General features: G+C 32.8%; 1 protein-coding gene across 4 annotated transcripts in view; it reads left to right on the forward strand.

Moving 5' to 3' along the window:
- Nucleotides 1-24,948, forward strand: part of LOC126821837 (neurexin-3a) — a 120,177-nt gene that overhangs the window by 72,214 nt on the left and 23,015 nt on the right. For 3 of the 4 annotated variants that reach the window (XM_050550342.1, XM_050550344.1, XM_050550343.2), the window contains 7 exons: nt 7,615-7,832; nt 8,933-9,041; nt 11,288-11,362; nt 12,002-12,760; nt 13,039-13,158; nt 15,170-15,348; nt 20,621-20,792. In XM_050550342.1, the coding sequence (XP_050406299.1) occupies nt 7,615-7,832; nt 8,933-9,041; nt 11,288-11,362; nt 12,002-12,760; nt 13,039-13,158; nt 15,170-15,348; nt 20,621-20,792 (1,632 nt within the window). The remainder of the gene's footprint in view (nt 1-7,614; nt 7,833-8,932; nt 9,042-11,287; nt 11,363-12,001; nt 12,761-13,038; nt 13,159-15,169; nt 15,349-20,620; nt 20,793-24,948) is intronic. The other variant, XM_050550345.1, reaches the window with a different exon arrangement.

Below are 24,948 nucleotides of genomic sequence, written 5' to 3' on the forward strand. Positions count from 1 at the left end.
GATGCTTTGTGCCAGATTTATTATAAGTGGAAACCATGTACTGTAGTCAAGAGAGTTGTCTCCAGTGATTATATCATCTTTAAGATGTTTTATGTCTATCTATTGTGTAATTACTGGCAACTAACTACATTATTATACCATTTAAAATATTCATCTGAAAAACATTGTGTGATAAGAGACAAGTTCGGGAATAAGTGGCCATTATATAGACTTTTAGGCAAGATTTACTTCATAATTGCATCATTATATCTATATCCCTTTATTGACAATTTAATAACAATCGGCTTAAATAGCCATTTGTAGTAAAACGTATTAAAGGAAATTATATTAGATATAAAACACATTTAATAGGGTAATCACGAAAAGTTGACAAGTCGAGTTTAAGAAGACTGCGTTAAAAAAGAATTTATCTGGACAAAGATCAGAGTCAGTTTAATTTAGAGAGATTTTTCTGTTATTTGTGTGAATGTTAAGTTCAAAGAATGCTTTATGTTATGTTAAAAAAGAGTAGGTTGAAATGCCACCCTTGTTGAAAGTTGAAAAAAATTATCCTTCAAATTGTATACGTAGCCATAGAATATGAACATAACACTAGTCATAGATGTCACATATCGTAAGAGTATATAACACCCTAAATCAATGGACAGTCACTTTGTCTGCAATATCTTTTACGTCTTTTAAGACTCCATATACAAATTCTCATCCACAGTGGCACTTTCCCGTGATTTCGATTGCTGTAAGAAAATTGCTTAACATATAAGGCAGTGCTTACTATGAAGCTATGTGCTATGAGTCATGTACGCCATACGCTATGCATTTTCACGAGTGATTTAACTATCAATGTAATTTTAAAATACTGACTTATGAAGAAGGAAATGGTGTTTTGTCATCACAACAAGTATTATTATTTTGAATGCCTTTCTTTCATGCCCTATAAACCAAGACATGTAATTTTGGAGGAATATTACTGGCTGTGGTTGAAGCAGGTACGGATCGACAAACTTTCATTCTATCGTATAAAGAAAACACGTAATTTTGTAGGAATATTACAACTTTTGAATACCATTACCATACAGGAATTAAATGTGAAAAATAGTGAGGTGTTCCTATTTCTATTACGCACGGATTTGAATATATGGTATGAATTCTTCTGCTTAAATAACGATAAGAGTTAGGCCCCTTTACTTTCGGTAAAATGTACGACAAGAAAAATTTTGAAATCCCATCACTGCATAACAGTATGTTTATGTATAAAGATATTTGATTTTGCGTCCACTCCCATGTGGAGGGCTTGGATGGTCGGGTGGTCTAATGCATTTGCAAGGTGGTAAGGAATAGAGTCACCTGTACACTTTCTCTGGTTCCCCAGGTTTCCTCCCACTGCTAAAAACCTCAAAGCGAATCTTTGAAATACAATTGAAGCATGAGTTAGTCCTGATATGACTTAGTTTCTGCTGAGTGGACATGAAACTCCATTTCTCAATATCGCTTTCTCTCTCTTTTAACGTTTCCTCTGTTACAAGTAATATGTTCTCTAATATAACAATCCAAGACTTGATAGTTTATTTGCTTTTGCAGGAAATTTGAGTTTATAGTTTGATTTTTCCTGGTCATTAGAAATACATTTTTAGATAAAAAAAAAAAGGTGATTGCAGGCTTGAACAGATGACCTAATTATGCTTGAGGATCTTTAATATCCTGTGAAATCTTATGAGATTGGTCTAATAATTCTAATTTTATCAACCTCAGACTTTCCATCACAAAACCTTGATTGCTTTGCACTTAAATGATATCAATAAGATTTGAAACACATAAATTGAAACATTTGATAGTACAAATGTTATTTTTTGATTGCTTTATAGTAAAAGATTTCTAGGTTCAGAAAAGAATAAAAGCAGTTCAAAGATCAATATAGTTTTGATTAAGAATAATAGAGAACATTTCATGACAACGAGTTGATTTTATTCAATGAGATTATCCAAGTGTACATCGATCATTCAAGTGTCAACCAAAAGTGAAATAATACATTATCAGTTTTATTCATTCACAGCTATAGTAATATTAAACTGTCACACTCTATCAATATTGTAAAAATTTGTTCCAGAGTTTCAATCAAAACTCTTGTTTTTCTGTCAACTGGCAGATTACAGAGAATTGCAGAAAGTTTAACCTTTCAAATAAGGAAACCAAAGATGAAAAAAAGTAAAACTTAATTAAAATAGTTTGACAAATGGGTTTTAGTTATCATATACTGAAAAAAAACCATTTTTTTCTACTTCAATATTAGAAAGTGAAAATAAAAAGCTGTTTGTCTTGTGTATGAGTACATAGTTATTAAAGAAGATAATGGATTATAGATTCAATTATAGATAGTTCTAGGTCAGTACAAAGAGAAATCCATGTCCTTATGTTGGATAAACTTATTAGAGCCACTTCAGATAGTCAATATTACAAAACTATTAATGAAATGGGTAGTACCCTCTAGCATTAGTACATGTCAATATATCATATTCAACATATATTTGACCAAAATTTGTGAAGAGAATACTTGTATCTACGGTCTCTCCTACAAATCTGAAGTTTGTTTGAATATAAATGACAGAGTCTGCTTATATTTTTCTTAATCAATCAGCTTATTTGATAAATCTGGTGGTTCAGCAGTTTTAATACAAACAAACAGCTTTATTTATCATGATTAAAGATGGTACAAATTTCATTTTGATTTCTGGTCAATACTTTTTTACATGGCACATTTTGGAGGGGGCCGGGGTGGAGAGAGGGCTGCAGTGTTGACAGTATTTTTCCATTTAACATTCAAATAAGGTACAAATTCATGTGCTTCAAAATGATGTTATTATGTTCATTTATAACCCCTCATACTGAGAAATGTCAATTTGTTATCTATGAAGGTTATCATTCTTTCAACTAACAGTTGCAAATAAAACATCCAAAACTACTAAAAATATAGCAGAATTAACCCATTGTTCTTTAGAGCCAGTTAATTGATTAGCTATCCTATCCTATCCTAACTCAGCAGGGGCTCTAAGCCAATTAGTGGATTATTGTTAATCCTGATACCCTCTTCAAAACTGCAAATAACTAAAAAAGAAATTTTTTATACAAATACTTAATTACAAAAATGTACAGATTTTTGTTTGCTTTCCAATGATATAAAATTCAGTTGTATAAAGTAGCAATTAAATTACTATAAATCATATTTGAAAAGTCAGTTCCACTAAAAGTATGAATTTTTTCTGTCATAATGGTAAAATATCCCAAAAGATTTTTTTTTTTATTCCTTATACCAAAAGGATGATCCCTATTGTTTTTTGTGCATGCCCGACCCCCAGGGGCAGAGCCACCCCCATTTTTTGTATTTGTTTGTCATCTACAGGAGGCATTTCTTAACAGATCATCTTTCGACTTTGCATACTTAATCCTTATACCCTAAGAATCACCCCCTATTTTTTCTTTGTGCATGCCCAACCCCCAGGGGCAAGGGCAGAGCCATGCCCATTTTTTCTTTGCATGTCTGTGTGTCGCCTGCAGGCTGCAATTCTCAATGGGTCGTCTTGAAACTTTTCATACTTATTTCTTATACCCTAAGGAATGTGGTGCATGCGAACTTATCACCCCAACAGAACCACTGAGCTGCACATGCAACACGTAATAGTGCCATACACGTGGGAGGGGTTCATTGTCAAATTTGACACCTCAAGGAAGGGTTGATGAAAACTGCCGGGTGCTGGTTTATCTATCCATGTTTGCTTTTCTATCGGTTCTTGCATAAGATTTACTGTTTAGCGTATCTTTGCTTTAGTGTGTTACGTTTAATTTGATCGGGAGACGTGTTCTTCGACGTCAAGGTCAACCGACAACACTGCAAGAATTGGCCTTTGCACTGCAAGAGGAGTGGGTTAGATTGCCCAAAATCGTGATTGAACGGTTGATTTGGAGCATGCCATGACGAATTGCTGAATGTCTGAGGATTGGTGGAGCAATTACTCATTATTAAGACAAAAATCAAAAACGTCCATTTTCACTTTTGACGGTGTATCTATTTGCGAGTGAAATGGGGCCGTCAGATAAGCTGCCCATATAAACTGTTTATGTTCATGTGTAGGCAATTGGCCTGTTATTAACATACACTGGTCACCTCTAATAAAAACAGCAGTGCATTTCCGCAGTTTTGTGTTGTTTCTGAACATCCCCTACTTTTTTTGAAGAGTATATATAAATGCATCGTAATATAGGTGTTTAGAATTTCCCTTTCAAATATTGCCTTGCTTTGCCTTAGCCTTCTTAGTATTTATTAATAAATTTACAACTTTTCCCAAAATTTGACATTTCACAGCTTCAAATGAATGAATGAACAGAAAAAGATATATTTTGATGATTTTGTATTTATTTTGTATGTTTTTAGAAAACTATACATGAATTCTTTCATTATGGCTGCCATTTTGAATCAGATCAAAATAAGTTTTTGCATAAATCATATTCCCACCTTGCAATTGTGCGATGTTTTATTAAATTGACTCTATCAATCCTTTTAGATTCTTTGTACACATGCTGTTTCAGACGTCTGCTATTTTCACTAAGTGATCGACAGATGATTGTATCAAATGCCTAATGGGTACAGAAGTAAATATTGAAGCTAAAATGAACTTAAATTTGATGTAATAGATTCTTTAAATCTCTTGCCTCCTTTTTCCCTAAAATTTGATTCTTAATGTTTTCGAGAATTTAGTAAAAAAAAATTCATTATAAAGTATTGATTTTAGATTTATTGCAAACCAAATATGATAAAACAAATTGCCAACACTAAAAACTTTCTTAGAAAATATTTATTACCAGGAAGTATCTGTACATTTCATGGCCTTAATGTTAAATGATTTCCAAAATGGCATCTAGTTGAGGAAATAAAACAGATTGACAAAAAATAGAATTTAAATGGAAAGCATGTCATATCGACGAAATTTAATTAAGACAATTCTGTTGAAGTCCTGTACATAAAGGTAATTGATAAACAAAAAGGATATGTAAATGTTTTTGGTGAAAGTACAAGAACGTGTTCTGGATAAATATGTGATTATAAGAATTAAATGGAAGTACAGTTTCTATCTACCATGATCTGCATGCCAGACTCTAATCAATTCCATCATCAAATAATTTTCCCTTCACCTCTGTTTTATGTAATAATTTGTCCTACACAATCGCAGCATTCTTAATACAGACTATGAATTCGATTAGATAAGAATTCCTCTATGCAGCACATTAGTAATCTTTGGAAGAAACCCTGAAGAGATTTAACAGTCTAGCGTCTGCTGTGATTTACATCCACAATTTCTCAATATCCAAGTAAACATTGATTCATATAAGATCAAAAATTAATGAAATAATTGAAATATTTAAATTACCACCTCCCTTGCTGGACAGACATATTTATGACTTGTTTGTTTTGGGGTTATTATTCTTGAAAACAGAGCCGTCTCTGGTTATCAGTCTAGTGAGTCTGAAAATGATTTGGATCGTTTAATAATCAGGAAAAATCAATGCATTGTGAACTACCCGAGTATTCCAATACATGTCAGATAAAAAACTACAAATTACTCGAAGGGAAGTAGTGACTAGTTTATGACCAAGCTTTAGAAAGTTGTCCTTTCCAGACCACATTATAACACTTCTCAATGTTTGTTGTATTAAGTGCTGTTAACTATTTTGTTGAAGTGACTTTGTCTTCTAAAATAATTGTCCATACTATCAGTCCATCAGCTATAAAAATAGTAACTGGTGTTATGAACAAGACAGTGCATACTTGCTCTATACCACCTGGTATGATTTATCATATTTAGTTCATAGTTTTTTTACACCCCCACATTTTCATGTGGTTAAAAACAAAGGCATGGGTATCACAATTTTTATCCCATTTTGACGAAACTTGAAATATAAGTATCTCCTAAAGATCTCGGATCCTTTCAAAATTGGCATGCATCAGACCGTAATTTCATGGATTATGGCCCCTGATTGTACGAAAAATCACATTTTAAAGCTTGTGGCCACTCTTAGAGGTCACAATTTTCATCTGATTTTGATGAAACTTGAAATATATGCTTATAACCCACAGATCTTGGTTCCTTTCGATATTTGCGCATATCAGATCGTGACTTCCAGGATTATGGTCCCCGATTGTAAGTGACATTTTTTATCCTATTTAAAAAAAACATTCAAATATATCACTCAAATGGCCACTCCTCATACACAAAAAGTGTAAAAGTATTGTATATCAGAGTTGTGGACCCTATGGAGGTCACAATTTTGATCTCATTTTGATGAAACTTTAAATTTATGTTTATATGACAAAGATCACAGTTACTTTTGATCATTGCCCATTACGCAAATAGTGTAAAAGTATCGTATATCAGTGTTGTGGACCCTCTAGTGGTCACAAATTTGATTTCATGTTGATGAAACTTTAATTTATGTTTATATCACAAAGTTCACAGTTTCTTTTGATAATTGAGCATCATTTAGCATGTGAACCCTCTAGAAGTCACAATTTGTATTCCGTTTTAAAAACCGTTTAATTATATCACCATTACACCCCAATGAAGGTTGCGTTTGAATTTTGGAAAAAATCTGGCCTATATTGCCGGACAGAATGACTATTCCTTGTACGCAAATAGTCTGAAAGTATCTAGAACCATGGTTGTGGACCCCCTAGAAATCAAATGTATGTTTATAACCCAAAAATCTCAGTTCCTGCATTATTACCCCTGAAAGTACAAAAAATCGCATATTTTTTTTTGTTATTTTTGTTGCTTGGCAACCATTGGTATTGTACTTTTGTTGTCACATACAGCTTTTTTTGTACTTACAAAATAGCATAGAAACGAATGTAGGGTTAGAGCTCAAATATGTCTGATCTGTTGTTCAGACAATAAGCATATAATCTATTTAAACTATGAGTTTTAATGTTCTGATAATAACGATAACAATGTTATTTTACAAGAAAAACGAATTGAGCCAACAGTCTGTCTACTTTTCAACCCAACGGGTTAGACTCTATCTGATTATAAGAGACAATTTCAAGTCAAAATATATCCTGCAGGATTTTGTTATATTGAAATTATATTGAACAGTTTTAAACAAAAATGTGCAAAGATCTTTTTTGAACTCGCCACTGACAAGATAATCATGTCTAATGATTAAAGATAAGAAACAGAAGGATAAAATCCTAACAAGTGGAGAAAAGTCATTTGGGAGGAGTCTACTGCTGCTTTTCTTGAAGGATATTTTGATGCAATAAAAATCTATTCTATTCTCTTGATGTTGGGATCACATCAGATTCACTTACTTGAATAAAATAGTAAATAAGCCCAACATCTATTTTTTCAACCAAGAAAATTGTCAAGAAATGACAGATCGGTTAGCTTGTAAAAACAATTTATTCAGGCTTTATTCCAGTCTATTAGATCTGGTTGTAATTTGGTACTATAATCTTGATAATGTTGCAGCAATATAACATCTGAGAAATGACCTGACTTTCAGAGCTTGGCATAAGACAATAAATTATTTGTTTGCAAGTAGATTCAAATTGTTTTTTTTATTTTGTAGCATCAACAACATTAAGATATGATGGTACCCAGTATGTGAAGGTCACAATGCCAGAAGAATCGCTAACAGAAGCAGAAGACATATCATTAAGATTCCGTACCATGCATCCGAATGGTTTGTTATTTATGACGTCATCAGATAAAACAACAGACGTGATGGAACTATATCTAGATTCAGGTTCTATTAAATTAAATGTAGATGTTGGAAGTGGGGCAAAGGTAAGAATTTTCTCTGTAGCTTTGATATCAAAGTGTTTCGCTGACTTTATATCCAGCACTATATTACCCAAAATGTGAAATGATATTTGTCGCCCATTCAGCAGCGCCTTGGGCTTACTCTTATTTTAAATTCCAATTGTCTTGTGAATGGAAATGTGTATGCATAGGACATTGGTGTTTTTTTGTACCATTTGAACTACTAGGAGCGAACCAGATTCTTTTACAACAATAGTGATCATTCATCAGCATATTTTTAAAAAGGCTTTAAGGCATTATTTTCCATTAATTATTTATGTGACAGAAATGACTGAAAGTATCAGGACATTGAGAGAGCAGAATTGGAATTAGATAGACTAAAAAAAAATTGTTCTTAATATATGTCCATAGGCTGCAGACAACAATTTTTTTATTGCTAATAATATGAACTTACATTAGGCCGACAGCAAGAGGGGTAAATTATTATTTTGTAAAACTAGAATGAGATTTGTAATTACATTTATTTAGGCAGTGTCCTATTAGAATTGATATGATTATTTGAATCGCAGATGATGAGATAAGCCCATAACTGCCATTAACAGCATTATTTGTGATAAGTTATTTAGGCACGATTCCCAATAGTTATGTTTTAAACAAGAAAAAAATGTATCCCTCTTGTTTATTTCTTTTCTATTGAATACTTGTTTAATTGTAACAAGGCCTAATATTAATAAGAAATAACTGCTATGTGAAGGTACATGTATGTAGAAAGTCTGCATCTGGCAGATTCTACATGTTCTACTAATGGTTGGAATATACTACTCAAATCAAAAAGAAAGGACAAATTAATGGAGAATTATTATGAAAAATATTTTCTGATATTAATGGCCTTTTATCTGTTAAATTATTAAGATTTAGCATAATATTGAGAACTCATCATTCTGTAGACTTGTCAAGTTTCATTTATTTTGTTTAATTTTTAATCTGATATTATCGTTTTCTTGGATAAATATGAGCTTTGACTATCAACAAATACATAATCTAATGACTCGTCCTTGAGCTCTCAATGTAAGATCAATTACATGTATGTAGACCGTTAATTATATTTTGTTTTGATTTTTCAGTCTTTAACAGTAGGCAATGTCCTCAATGATGATAGATGGCATACAGTATTCATTAAACGAAGAGCTCAGACAATAGAATTAGCTATAGATGGACATCGCCCGGTTACAGGTACTGTATATTTATAACTTTTACATCCAGACTATGGATTTCTAACATGTAATCAGAGACAAATATTTCCAATTGATTATAAAAAGAAAATACTGTGTGTACAGCAGTGATTCTGTTTCATATGAATTAGATATGGTGAATCAAACTCAAAATGTTCATTGTGCAAACAGTAGAATACTATTCTCAGGGGGGATTAATAAAGTAATTAGGTGATCTAGTAGTGTTATACACCTACCTTGATTAAATATTTAATCTCTGCGGTGTTCTTTATATATTAATCCTGAAAACGATTCATGGTTTCTTCTTTGAACATTTGAAGCTCTTTGAGGTCCACTAATGGCATGTCAAGACTGTCACCTATCCTAATGTTATGTTATACCTGAAGTCCAGTATTAATAATATTTCTATTTATCAATCTACTTTTGTCACAATTACAAAGAGTTAATTATTACTTGTTGATTAAGAAGTCAATCAACTGGTCAGCTTATCCTTGTCAGTCATACTTTTGTGAGAAATGGCCATGTGGTGAATGCAGCCTCAATCATTCAGTTCATGATCCAAGTAATAAGTATGTGTAGCAGTGGTTTTCAGTATACAAGCTTTCTGGTTATTCATAACACGTCCAGTAAGTAGCCTTCTGATACCCCAAATTATTTCTATAATCACAGAAATAAAAATGGGCTCGACGTCAACTAGCATAACACAATATTTTAATCTGTAAGTATATTCCTGGGAGATAAGTGGCGAATGCGGCCTTATTCAGTTTATGATTCAAGTAATTAGCCCATTTAACAGAATTTTGATAGTCGCGGAAATATACAAGCTTGCAGCTGATTATTCATAGATTAAATTTGATGTGAAAACTGCACAAATAACAAGTAATTAATCCAGCAATGTAATTTTATAATACCTTTTCATTTAAAAAAAAATAAGCAATGTTTAGACACTTCTAGTGACAGAATTCCAGCCTCAACTAAAAACGTCTGAATGCAAAATTTTGAAACAGAATCCCTGATGTACAGTAACCTTACATAATTCAAGCAACTTGTTAATCAATCTAAAAAGACCACACCTCATTCCTGCCTGCTACTCTTTGACAGATAATTCTTCATTGTGCCAGCCCACAATGGTAGATTTTGGGAGATATTTTCTTTTGCGCATAAGATTTATTCCACATACTCAAAAACAGGTTTTAACCCTTTAACTGCGTATACCCGGTAGTACCGGGTATTATAAAATGTCGGTAAAATGCGCGTACCCGGTATTACCGTGTACTCAGTAAAGCCCTCGCTAAAATTAGTACCGTAACTGCAAGTGCCATCTATTGTATTTTCTATACACTAGAACATATTTCCACGTGTTTCAAAGAGGCAAACCGTAAAATGGCAGAGTGCATAGTGACAACGTAGACGATGCACTCTCGACGAAGTCGTGAATGACGTCTTGCTGACCAACACGTGGACAATTTCGAGGCGGGTGATACACATAATTCGTTTCCAGTTACTTGATAATGATAGTAGTCAGGACAGTGATTGGTATTATGAAGTGTGTGATTTGTTGCGCGACGTTCCGCCCATGGCTAGCTATGTCTCCCGTGCATGATGAACAAGCCCAATGTGAACACGATAGCCCTGTGTCTGCAGTAGATTCTGACAATAATTCTGATGTTGATAATAATGCTGGCCTGCTGGATCGTAAAAGACGTAGGCAATTCCTGAGTCCCGAACGTGTAGATCTATTGACTGACTATATTGATAATGATATGGGACTTGGGGATGAAAGTGAAAGTAAAAACAAGGTATTGCAATCCGCACTTGGTCATGGCAGCGGGAGACGTGATGCGCGTGTTCGTGGCGGCATTGCTCATGGCTGCTATTGATATTTTTGTTCATTTTATATATCTTTATTAAAATCCAGTGAAAAAAACAATATCTTTTAAGTATTTCATGGAGAAAAATTTATTTTCGTGTTAGCTTTAGTGAGAAATGAGAAATCCAAAATGGCCCCCATGACGTCACGTGACTACATTATTATGCAAATTTCCAAAATTCTATTTTTTCCTCTTAGCCCAACCACATGCCCATCCCAACAGACTAAAAGATTTTTCATAAAAGCTTCCATAAGTACTGCTTGGCATTCAGTTCCAACCTCCCTTTTTTCCTCAAAAAGGGTCTAGCACAGGCAGTGGATTTAAGTCTAGCATTGAAAGGGTTAAAGCTTTCTTAAGAATTAGTTCTTTTTTACAGAAAAATTACCTGGTCAAGAGAACACTTTATCTACCAGATATATAGTGTTAGGTTATAAAGATAGGGTTATACCGGGTATAGTCAATATTTATTTTATAAATGTTGTACAGATATATTACTGTTATTTATATATTCGGTTCTAAATATGGTGGTATTGTTTTTTTTTGTTAATTATGATTTTGAAGAAAATTAGCACTCCTTAACGTGTTTCTATATGTTATAATAGCACCAGTTATTTTCCAAAATACATTTGAAGTTTCCTTTTTTCTTCATTATTTAATTTATGAATATATATTTCTTTCTCTTCATTAATGCATGGATATATCTTTAGTTTAAATGTTTATTCTTCTGGATGCACAAATGTGTTCCATAGATGTTATTTGATATTGCATATAAGGATATTTTGTGTCTAAAGGGGAACAACTCCAAATACTTGAAACACACAGTCTGGCCTGTTTGGATTGATATTTCTTACGGAAAGATTAATGGCAACAGATAATGAACATTTTTAATGACATTTTCTGATTTTATTGGTAAAGACTTTTACTAATCTATTAGATTTCTGGCCATAGAGATGATGTTGTTTGTAATTTTCACATAGGCCTATCAATTGTACAAATATTAATTAGGAATAGATTTAAAAGATCACGATATTAAGAATTTTTTAAACTGATATTTCTTTTCATTTCTTCAAGTGACTATCTGTACTTTCAGGGGATTTACCAGGTGAAGCTGATGAACTAGAGTTTCGTAACATTGATTTAGGCCAGGAAATGAAAGATGACAATTCTGTTGGTGATCATTCAGGATTTATAGGATCTATGCAACAACTGATGTTTAACCAAAATTATTTTTTTGAACTGGCTAAATCCGGCCGAATAGAAAACATAGAAGTGACTGCTAAATTTAGCACTGATGATTATGTGGTTCGTGACCCTGTCACCTTTAAAGCAGCATCTGCTTTTGCTACTCTCCCTTGTTTACATGCCTATAAAAAATTCTCGTTATCTTTTCAATTTAAAACTACGGAAGATAGTGGATTAGTTTTGTTCAATTCTGGAAGAGGCCAAGATTTTTTTGCCATTGAATTAAATGGTGGATATCTGTATTATATTTACAATATGGGAGCAGGAGCACAAAGCATCCAGATAAATTCCAATCAGAAATTAAACAATAATAAATGGCATGAAGTCCGTCTGCTGAGGCCAGAGTTACATAAACAATTAATACGTGTGGATGATAATACACCGACAGTCGATAATTTAGGAGGGTCTCAGGCTCTCCACTTCGATCTGGAAGGTTCATTGTTTGTAGGTGGTGTTCGTAAAACTATGTATCATTCTTTACCAAAAGTCATCACGTCGCGCCATGGTTTCCTGGGCTGTCTTGGTTCTTTAGATTTAAATGGATATTTACCTAATTTAGTGAAAGAGGCAGACACTATTCATCAGTCTATAGTAGAAGGCTGCAAAGGTAATCCTGCCATTATTCATTAGTTACTGGGTCTAAAAAAACAGCTTTTTACTTGTACAAAATCAGATTAGTGTCAGCTTTTAATTAATTTTTCCTTGGAATCAGAGATCAGCCATTACAGCAAATCCTTTTATTGGTTTTCTACCAGTAGCTACTTTTCTAAGCATCTTTGATGTACTGTATACGTACGGCAAGCTAAGAAAATTCAGATTTTTGTGTTTGAAAGTTTTGATTTTATCTGCTATAAATAATTATGTCGTATTTTCTTGTATCAAAAGGACCCACAACTCAGTGTCAACCTGATAGTTGTGCCAATGATGGTCGATGTGTTCAACAGTGGAATTCATATGTCTGTGATTGTGATTCTACATCATACAGTGGACCAACCTGTAGTGATGGTATGTATTATTTATTTAAAGTGTAGTTCTGTTTTAGGGGTGCACTATCAAATGAATTATTTAACCTATAACTTTATATGACAACAAAGTTTTCAACGGATGGTATGTTTCATTGTTTGGCATCCTATGATTTTGAAAATTCTATCATTAAGTGTAATTTTATAGTATTTTTTAAATGAATTATTGAAATAAAATTGTGCGATATGTTTAGGGCTGTGTATTACACCCAAAAATCGTATTGTAATATATTGTGATAATTGACGAAAAATATTGCAATACTTTGATAAAGTCAGAGTTTATCATAAAACACAGTTTTATTTTGAATAGTTTTATTGTTTTTACAACTTTGGTCTTTTCTTTGGACACTTATTGTTTACTGCAAAGCCTATAATATGACTGTTTATATAGTTATGTGAATACACATTTCAGTTTATTTGTTATTACAACTTTGGGTTTGTCTTCATGGACACTTATTGTTTACTGCAAATAGTCCAGTTGCCAAACCCCATTTTAAGCCTTAACGTCGAAATATAGTCCACCTAATGTTTTTTGGTGGATTATATATCTTCAATAGGTGTAGATTAAGAATCCGGATAATGCCACCCTGGCACCCTTGGGGAAATTTAAATATTCAAGATGGCCGCCATGAGCCATTTTCTGGTTATTTAGTGGGGTAAAATATGTGACAGATTCTCTCGGACCTCGGTTTGAAGATGGGTTTTGCAAGAATTCGACCCACTGAATCCAAGGAGTATGGGTATTTCTCCTAAAAAATGACGGCTAATTCCCCAAGGGGCCAAATTCAAAATGGTGGCTTATTTTGGCACAATTTTTATCCGATTTTAATGAACTTGAAATGTATGTTTATAACCCAAAGATCTCGGTTCCTTTTGATATTGGCACATATCGGACCGTAACTTACTGGATTATGGCCCCTGATTGTACGAAAAATCGCGTTTTTAGTTTGCGGTCCCTCTAGAGGTCACAATTTTTATCCGATTTAAAAACATGTTTAAATATATCACCGTTACACCATAATAAAGGTTGAGTTCGAAAATTGGACCGAAACGGCCGGACAAAATGGCGACTCTTCAAATGCAAATAGTGTAAAAGTATGTCATATCAAGGTTGTGGACTCTCTAGAGGTCACAATTTTGATCCGATTTTGATGAAATTTTAAATTTATATTTATATTACAAAAATCTTGGTGCCCTTTGATAATCACACATTTTGGAACATAATTTCCTGGATTATGGCCCCTGATTATTAGAAAAGTCACGTTTTTAGCTTGTGGACCCTCTAGAAATCACAATTTGCATTCAATTTTAAAACCAACAAAACTGTTTAAAAAAATCACCATTACACCTCAGTGAAGGTTGAGTTCAAATTTCGTGAAAATCCGATCAAAAATTCTGGAAAAATAAATGGCCGCTCCTTGTACACAAATAGTCTAAAAGTATGTAATGCCAAGGTTGTGGACCTTATAGAGGTCACATTTTTTATTTAATTTTGATAAACCTTGAAATGGATGTTTATAACCCAAAGATCTCGCGCATATCGGACCATAACTTCCTGGATTATGGCCCCTAAATTGTATGAAACATCACATTTTTTTAGCTCGTGGAAACTCTAGAGGTAACAGTTTTTTTCTGATCGGACTGAAACTGCTTGACAAAATGGCTGCAACTTGTACGCAAATAGTGTAATAGTATGTAATACCAAGGTTGTGGACCCCCTTCAAGTCACAGTTTTTATCCAATCTTGATGAAACTTAAATATATATACATGTATATCCAAAAGATCTCGGTTTCTTTTGATATTCATGCATATCGGACCGGACCGTAACTTGATTATGGCCCCTGATTGTACAAAAAAGCGCGTTTTTGTTTAGCTTGTTCTCTGTCTATCTGTTGCAAAATGTGGGCATATCTTGCCTGGCAAACAGAATTTAGAGCCTTCTTTAAATAACAAATATGAATTCATCAACTCATACAATTGATGTTTATTTTAGAGAGTACCTCATACAGATTTGGTCCAACTGAAGGTTTATTAACATTTAGTTATCCAGCTTATCAACAACCCAATACAGTAGGAGATAATCTAGCTCTAGGGTTTACAACATATTCAAAGGATGCTGTATTGGTTAGAATAGACAGTGAAAACTTTGATGATTACATTGAGATGGAATTGGTAGGTATAGTTTTAGAGTTGTCTCTCTTGAAACATGAACATATTTATCTTCACTCCCTCCAATAGAAATAGTTTGTCTGCCCCCGTATATCTTAGTTTCTACAAACTGATATTACGGTAAGTTATTAATAAGCTAATGTTTTTTGAGATCAATATATTATATATAACAGTTGAAAATCTAGAAATGGTTTAAGAACTAGCGGGACATACGTCGTAACTCTATGTATTTTTCATTGTTATTATATATGCAAATATGTTACATACATGTATATTTTATTTTTTAAAAAACACAGACAAACTGAATATCATATCCAACAGTTAGATTGTTAACAATGCCAAAACATGAATGTACCGGTACATAGAAATCAACTTGATACAATTTGCAACTTGCTTTGTTAAAAAGCAGAATTATAATAGGGGGTCAAAAATGTATAGGCCTTCTGAGTTCTAGAATAAAGCAGACGTTCTGGACTATAAATAAAGAAAGGTAAAACAATTGTTAATGTTGCTAATCATATTTCAGTACTAAATGATTTGGGGAGACTCAGTACCCTTTTTGACTTGAGCCCTTGCATATGTAACTCAAGTTTTTACATCACTATTTGCTTCCCCGTTTTTACACAATCTTAAAATTTGTAACAATCGAGAATTGATTATTTTTATTGCTTAATTTTCTTTTTTGCTCATCTAACACTATTAGCTTATTCATTCTGTTAATAATATTTGCTTAAAGTACATGAATTTTGGAACTATATTTTTTGATCATAAGAATCTTGACAGATACCAGTCTTGTTAAAGTAGCTAAGTCTCTAACTCAGTATCATCCAAAATCTTCGACATTGAAAACACAAATTATTTGTCAATTTAAATCAACATTTATGTTGTGATCTTATGAGGAAAAGATGGGCTTCTGATATCCAATAATTAAGATAAAATAGACATTTTACCGTTGGTACACGAATCGTGTACCATGGTGCATTTCAGCGCCATTTTTAATAAGGGACGCGTAGAAAGAGGCTATATATATTCCACAAGTCATGTCAAACGGTGACGTCATATTCTTCTCTGGAGAGCATGCGCAATAAATACTATCGGTATAGTGGAATAACCAGACGCTAGAGATTGCCATTGGATTGAGACTTCTGGCATATTTCTCCGAATACAATTGATTAGGAATTACAGTAAAAACAGAAACGATTGAATGTAAATCAGTTTATATACATTCACAATACATTATTATATACGTCGCGACCCATTTGTGTCAATTTCTAGATCCAATATATTAGCGATTTAGCTCCTTTAATCAAGATATAAAAATTGCACTCAGTTTTTATACGCCCACATGGAAATGTGGTCGTATATTGCCATTGCCTCTGTCGGTCCATCCATAGTTCACAATTTCTTGTGAACTCTTAATCTACAGAGTAAATTTATTATCTGATCATTTTGAAATTTTTATATGTCGTTTATTTTACATTAATGAGACAAAGAAGCCTGTTTAATTTCAACAATTTCTGTTAATTACTTCTAGAGTTATGGTCCTTGTTTCGCTGTGAACGCTCTGACGACTAAAGTTATCATCCGATCTGTATTGAATTTATATGCATTATTTAAATTAGTAAAACAAAGAAGTTAAAGGTCCATGTTGAACATTTTGAATGCCCTGCTGACAAAGTCATTCTCTGATCTGAATTTATTTTCTGCAATTTCCGTTAATAACTTATAGAGTTATGGCGCTTGTTTCACTTTGTTGAACCTTGTGAACGCTCTATTGACAAGAGTTAAAATACGATCTGTATGAAATTTATATGCATTATTTAGATCAGTAAAACAAAAAAGCCTGTTGAATTTCAATAATTTCTGTTAATTACTTCTAGAGTTGTGGCCCTTGTTTGACTTTGTTGAACCTTGTGAACGCTCTAAAAACTAAAGTTATCAATTGATCTGTATGAAATGTACAAAAAGATAATGGAACGATTTAGCTGCTGTGGGGGTATGTTTTGTTGCCTGGCAACCTATCTTTACCCCAATCCATTATACATCAAAATACTGAATATGATGCAAGTTTATAATTAAGATATCATGCAATAATTGTCATGTAATAAAATGATGGTAAAAGACAAGTAAGATATTTATCAGTATTATATTTACCAAGTAAAACGCTTCAATCTAGATGATATCTCCCATCACTGTGTCTCATTATATACTGTACTCACATCACAATACCATATTTAATCAAATAAACATAGTATTTGATATTTAATTTCTATATCTGCTATATAAATCCAACAAGTTCTGGCAGGGTTGCCACTTGTCTCGTTGAGTGGTTTAACGCATGTACTATAGACCATAAGGTTAGAGTTATCTGCCTAATCTCGTCAGTTTTCTCTGGGTCCTCTGGTTTCCTCCCACTACTAGAGACCCCTGCATTCAAGCAAATTTTTAAAATAAAATTGTACCATATGTTAGTCCCAAAATGATGTAGTTTGTGTCAAGTGGATGTTAAACCCCATCTCTCACTCTCTCTCTCTCCCTCTCTCTCTACAAGTTCTAAAACTGTTATAATCTAATTATTGTCAAGCCATTACATCTCAAATTCACAATTCAAAATATACTTAAATTCACTACTTGCAATAAAGTTTGGTTGAACATTCTGCTTATACCTTCAATGACACTCATATTTAAATTATAAATAAATCAATAATGTCAATTATGAGGACTTTGACATGGCTGAAAGTGTCAAACAATTCTCTAAACCAGTAGTTACAGACTTTGAAATTTACGCTGTTGTGTTTATGTTATCAACATTAAAAAACAAAATAGACAAAACATAAATTGTTTTCACACAAAGCAAAGTACTTTTATTAGTAAGTTTTATCTGCTGTTTTTTCTTCATCATTCAGACTAATGAAGACCGGTATATACCATTAAGTGTGCTATGAGGGACATATTGCTCGGACAGTGGCACTGCAGCCTACTCTTTATTCAAATTCCAACTGTCAGGGGTTCTTTTGTGTCTACCCCATTAAACAGATAAGACACTGTTCCTTACCTGGTCTCTGTCATGCACCACTGACTAGGGCAAACAATGGGAACTCTTGTTTAACAAGCCAGCACCTTACCCACTGAGCCAGTGCATCTCCCAAAGTGTAACAGTGTTGTCAAATGATACAGATCAAATTAAATGGAAAACTGAGGTACACTGGCTTTGCACATAAAAGAACCTTTGACAGTTGGAATATAATGAAGAGTGACCTGATTGATATGTTTCTATCAGGGCAAAATTCTTTTCCCTAGCATTGCATGCATGACTGTATTGCTAAAATTACAAGGGGAGTTGGATGGACGAATGGTTAGCAAGTGCGCACTGTATCATAAGGTCTGTTGAGTCAAATGGCGTGTTTTGATTCCCTGGTTGTACGTGACAAGGAGTAGGGTTGCCCGCCTAACCTTGTGGGTTTTCTCCAGGTCCTCTGGTTTCCTCCTACTGCTAAAGACCCCTATGCGCAAGCGAATTATTGAAATAAAATTAAACCATATGTTAGTCCCGAAATGACCTTGTTTGTGTTGAGTGGATGTTAAACCCCATTTTTCTCTCTTTGCTATAATTACATCTGATAAAATAAAGATGATTGACTAACCGAAAATATATCCAAATGACACATGATGGATAATTATTAGATGTGGGGAGCATTCAATCTATTAAGTACGGTATTTGTGTTCCACTGTGTTTACTCTGTTATCTTTATGATATCTTTATGTTCTCAGTTTTATTGATTATTTTGTCATTATATAGACAGGAGAGTTTTTATTTTTTTTCCTGTAATGCTACTATATTCTTACATTTACTGATAATATGTGTAACTGTTTTTGTGACAATCACAGGAGCTCTCGGTGAATATGACACTGGATTGCTAACCTGAAGGTTTCGGGTTCAATCCAGGTGGGACGAAAAAACCGAGGTCCTGTGTACAGTTCGAATTCGATATCACAGTAGGCCGTAGCGCTGCTGTCCAGGCAAAGTTTCACTCATAGCACAGTGCATGGCATTATTCCATTCAGTGCAGAAGATTAGGAAGTTTAAGCCCCATTTCATTTGTGACAATCTCATACTTTAAAATTTTTGATGGGTTAGGTTGAAAAAGTGAATAAACATCTGACAGCCCACGTGTATTTTTAAAAAATCCAATTTAATTTCCCATTTAAAATTTGGTTCTTTTTTATTTTGAAAATAATATAAGGCACACTTATATTTTCCTATTTTAAATCATGTTTTTCCAAAAAGTCTTAAACATACATTATGCAAGAGCTAAATCTGCCAATTGCAGGTCTTTCTTTAGGCTGGAAATGCTGTCTAAATTATTAATTAGACATCAATTAACTTATCCAGACCATAATCAACTCTCGATGTGAGCGCTAGCCTGCGATATTTACTGGATTTGAATCAATGCTCATTGATGATTTATTTCAAAAATGGATAATCGAGACTTTTTTTTTACCATACAGACTTTAGTAATGATGATCAAGACTAGGCCTAAAATTCAAAAGCTTATATCTCGGTTCAGAGTGGATCAATTTGACTGATATTTTCAGCAAATTCCCTTTACTTTATCTAGTTTTTAATTATGATAGTGAGAACTTCCATCTCTTTATCTTATCTCCAATAATGCCCCCTTAAAGGATCTCAAAATGTTACGTTAAATGGCCATTCCAGAGCCGCAAATTCATAGAAATCGGCGAAAACTTGTTACAACGTTTTAATTTGGTTTTAGTTTTTATGAATATATATGTTAGGATCAGTAGACCCAATATGAGTATTTAAATGACAAAGACAAGGATATACATTTACTTGCCAAAGTATTTCCTAGAACAAATAATCTGTAAACCACTTTCTATAGTCATTAAAGGAATGTAGAAGTTAATTATAATTTAAGATGCCCAGTCGGTGCAGAAAAGTAGGCTAAAACCAACTTCAGTTTCATATTCATTTCATACCTGTACAATAATCTGTTTGACCGCTGACACTTTATACAGATTTAATGTTATTTTATCCAGACTATATTCGTCTGAGGTCTATGATGAGTATGTGTAGGTATTACTGCCACTGCCCAAGACAAAATTGTCTTGAATATTGTGTGATTAATAATTTATATTACTCACTTCACTAATTATAATATGTAAACAATAATTTTATGGAGGTAGTTTTTTTTTATGGCTTCAATGAAACCAATACAAGATATTTACATATATACCTTTTCTCATATTTTACCAGGTAAATGGGAATATATTTGTTGTGTATAATATGGGAACGGCAGATCACCCTATAGGAGAATTATTTAAACCTGTAAATGATGGTAAATACCATGTGGTACGATTTACACGTAGTGGACCAAATGCAACAATACAAGTTGATGATCTCATAATGCAAACCAAAAATCCCAGAGGTAAGATAACCCATATTGAAAATTTCTTAATACTTGATTGGAGTTACATAAAATGAATGCAATTTTTAGTAAAAAAAGGTTATATTCATTTTATAAAGAGCATCACTTAGATTCCTGTACCCCATATCAAAATGAGAAGCAAGTGCTTATTTATCCATTTAAGTAATTTGCAATGATACCCTTTTTCCAATTTGATCTCTAAATAATTCATGCATTCTTCAAGTAGAGTGTATGTGTATGTCTAAATATTGCATGTAAGTAAAGTGTATGCAGTAAATAATTAAATAAAGACATTGCTTTAGATGTTGTTGTTTACATTTTTCTTTTAGAAATCGCCCATATTATGATATTGATCTTAATAAAATATTCCATCATTTTGTAACCCAAGCATATAAGTATTTTGTTATGTAATATTTTGTAATATTTCTGACTTATTTATCTAATATTTATTTGAATATTTTGCTACCTGGATAATGCTGACAAGGGATTTATGAGCGATTTATATATATTTTATTGTCAGAAGTTTTTGGAAAATCAATAATTTTCGAGTCTGCTGTTGATTTAGCTATTAAAAAACTGTCACTGTAACACGAAAACCTCTCGTGTTTGTAGAAAAAATGGATATTGGCTATATATATATTTAAAATGAAATGCTTACTTTGTGTGTCTTTTGATATATCCTCGTGTACGGTATATTGATTTTAGTGCTGTTTTATAATTAGCAATGGTGTATGTATTACATACTATGTAAAGACATTGCTTATATTCTATGCTTATGATGGACATTAGTTATATATTATAAGCAAAACTGCAGACTCAAAGTTATTTGATTATTATATACCCTGTACATAAATATTTTATAATGTTTTGATGCTTTTCTAAAATGATCAGTGGCATGCAGGGGGAGGGGGCGACGGCAGTAGGCATCCATTACAGGAGACTGAAATTAGATAAAAAGTTGTTTTTTTTAAATTTGAAATTATTGCTGTTTACTTCATTGTCCAAGCTGCCCTACTTAATTTGAATTAAAAAAATTATTTCATCTGATTTAAAAAAATTTCTTTCTCTCAGTACTTGGCCCTATACTTGAGTCTCAGGGGGCATACAATCAAGGAGTTGGCCCCAGGAATCACCAAAACCCTCTGCATGCCACTGAAAATGAACAATCATAGAAAATCAATATACAGAATGAATTAGATTCATATTAAGGATTTAATGTCTGTATTCAACATGTACTTTGACTTCTCTCAATTTCAAATAAAACAATAGTTTAGATCAGGATGGGATAAAGAAATAAGCAAATCGTGCACTAAGCAATTCATAAAATAAAGGGTTTTAAAATTTGGGGAGATCACAAAGAAAATGGTGGATTTTTGTCTGATTTTTAAAGAAAAATGCAAAAAATTACTAGATGACAATTGTTTTAATAATGTAAAGTTCTCTAGCGATGACTACTAGTTTTTAAAAATATGTCAAATTTAGTATAAATAAAAAAAAAACAAGTACGAACAATCCAAACCATTAGACAAAATTTGAAGTCCTAAAATACTAGCGATTGGGTAAAGGCATTGAAATATCCTTATCAAATGAACCAACCAAAGGAAGAAATCCTTTTAATTATGGTACTACCTACGTACTTTGGCAAGGATGGGGCTTTAAATGCTGTATTGAAATTGTTGCAAAACAAGATTGGATTTACTGTAGAAGATTATCACACAGTGTGCAGTTGTAGTTCCATCCTTACCAAGGTTTAATAGGTAAAGAGTAGTAGTGGACTGAAGGACAAGATGTAAATAGATGATCTTTAAAACCCTGTTTAAAAATTTACTGTAAAAGCCCATAGGGTTTTTGTGTCAAGTAACAATGATTTCAAGGGATAATGCAAATATTAAGATAAAATGGTGGGAGATGAGAAAATAATTAATAGTTTCTACTGGGCATAAAGGATTACTTTATCAGGTTTAAGGTCAACCTAATTAAACCTGTCTGTTCTACGATGACACAAACGACTCTAGTCATACTCTTATTATGGTCTAATAAATCTAATTGGTCTGGTGTAAATCCCCTAATCATTCTGGACAACTACTATTGGATACTGTTAGGAAACATTTCATTTAAGGAAATATTTATTAGGATGACTAAACCAGTATAATGAATAATGATCTACCTATCACATTTAGAAAGAGTACATGCTGAAATAAATAGCTTTTTGTGATTTCAAAGATAGAAGATACCAAAAGTTCATGATGTGAATTACATATACAAACACCTATTTGATAATTAATAATTACATTTATTATTGAATATTAATTAGAAAGAGAGAGAAATGGGGTTTAACGTCCACTCGACACAAACTAGGTCATTTCGGGACTAACACACGGTTCAATTTTTATTTCAATAATTCGCTAGCGCATAGGGGTCTTTAGCAGTGGGAGGACCTGGAGAAAACCCACGAGGTTGGACAGGCGACCCTACTCCTTGTCACGTACAACCGGGAGATCGAAACCATGCCAGTTGACTCAATGACAGACTTTATGACACTTAATTAGATGATTTTTCATATTTATTTAAGCTATGAAATAATGTTTTTGTACATAATTTGTCTTTAGATGGAGATATTTCTATTGAAATGTTTTTTTAATATAGTGAGCAAGTAAACTATGAGAGGATATTTCTCGAGAGAGTTATAATTGTGTTAGCTAACTGAAACAATATCATCATTATCACCAAGAGACTTATAACAAAAAAAACATGTGGTAAAGTCTCTTGATGTATAGTGTGTATTTTGTAGATTATGTATAGTGCAATTTTTTGTTGATTACATACCGCACAATTTTTGTATTCCAATTTGTGTACATGAACTATATTTCAGTTACATTTTTCATTTTGTGATTTGGTGTCCTGTATACTTTGGAAACTGAGGAAACACACATCACATATCTAAAGGAGAAGTCCCATATTGAAAAAAAAATAGTTAAATTCCTGATGCACCATTTTAAGCATTAGTGATCACTTGCAAACTACAATATTGTAAACAACAAATCTCTAATAGGAATATTAGACCAATAACAGTTAAATTCCTTTCAGTATTTACAAAGATATGTGGAATTGAAATTTCATCGATCTATGCTGCTTGGTGTGTAATAAGCCTACCCGCCATTTTATTGTCCACAAAAATTTAATGATAGGCCTGTTTTAAATCCAATCGACCCAAGCCGGGACATTATCTAGCATTGATATTTTGATATTGTTTCTTTAATTAAATTTTAAAAAATCAATCTGCTTACATATTAACATGGATCATCCCGTGAAAAATTTAATATTTTAGCGTCAAATGTCATTGGCGCATCGTTACTTTAATTCTGTGTGAAAGACCTTATTCTAGTCATGTGCAACTATCCAAAACTTTCAAAATTCATGCGATATAAGTGCTTAGATAACTGTGTCTATATACTAGACGAATTTATAGAGGTGACTACTCATCAAGATTATCAAATCCACCCATACAACTGAAATACACAAAATCTAGCAATCGGCTCAGTATTTTGATTTAAGACATTATGACTAGGTAAATGGGCTATATCTTTACATTTGCATACTTAAACTCACTTTTCATAATGGAGATACCCTGTGAAATATGGGTCTTCTCCTTTAAACATGATTTCAGTTGATCCAGGTTTCAATGTACACAGGTTTGGTTTTGAGATGCTTCAATTCAAAAATGACTGTAATAATAAATATGACCCATTGATATCCATCGTAGCTTGTCCAATATCTCCACACTTCGACGGTAACATTTCGCTACACTGTAGAGGCAAGATTTCCCTTGAGCCTTTGGTCTTGTTTTTGCAACTGCAATCAGATTGTTGCTAAAGAAAAAATTACATTTATTGTGAGAAAATCCCCAAGTCAAATGACTTTATTTGAATTATACAAAAATGAAGGAAATCTCACTCAAAACATTGAATACTGAATATGAGAAAATTGGAGATATTGGATGAAGTGTAAAAACAGATACCATATTTAACTAAATTAGTACAAATTTATTTGCTGCATTTGTATTAAATACTTCAAAAGGATATTCCAGTCAACTGTGAATGTCCATTGAAAGGAAAAATCACAGCCAATGCTGAAACTTCTTAGAATGTTATCTATA

This window comes from Patella vulgata, chromosome 5 (assembly GCF_932274485.2).
Source record: "Patella vulgata chromosome 5, xgPatVulg1.2, whole genome shotgun sequence".
In the NCBI taxonomy this organism is placed as follows: Eukaryota; Metazoa; Mollusca; class Gastropoda; family Patellidae; genus Patella; species Patella vulgata.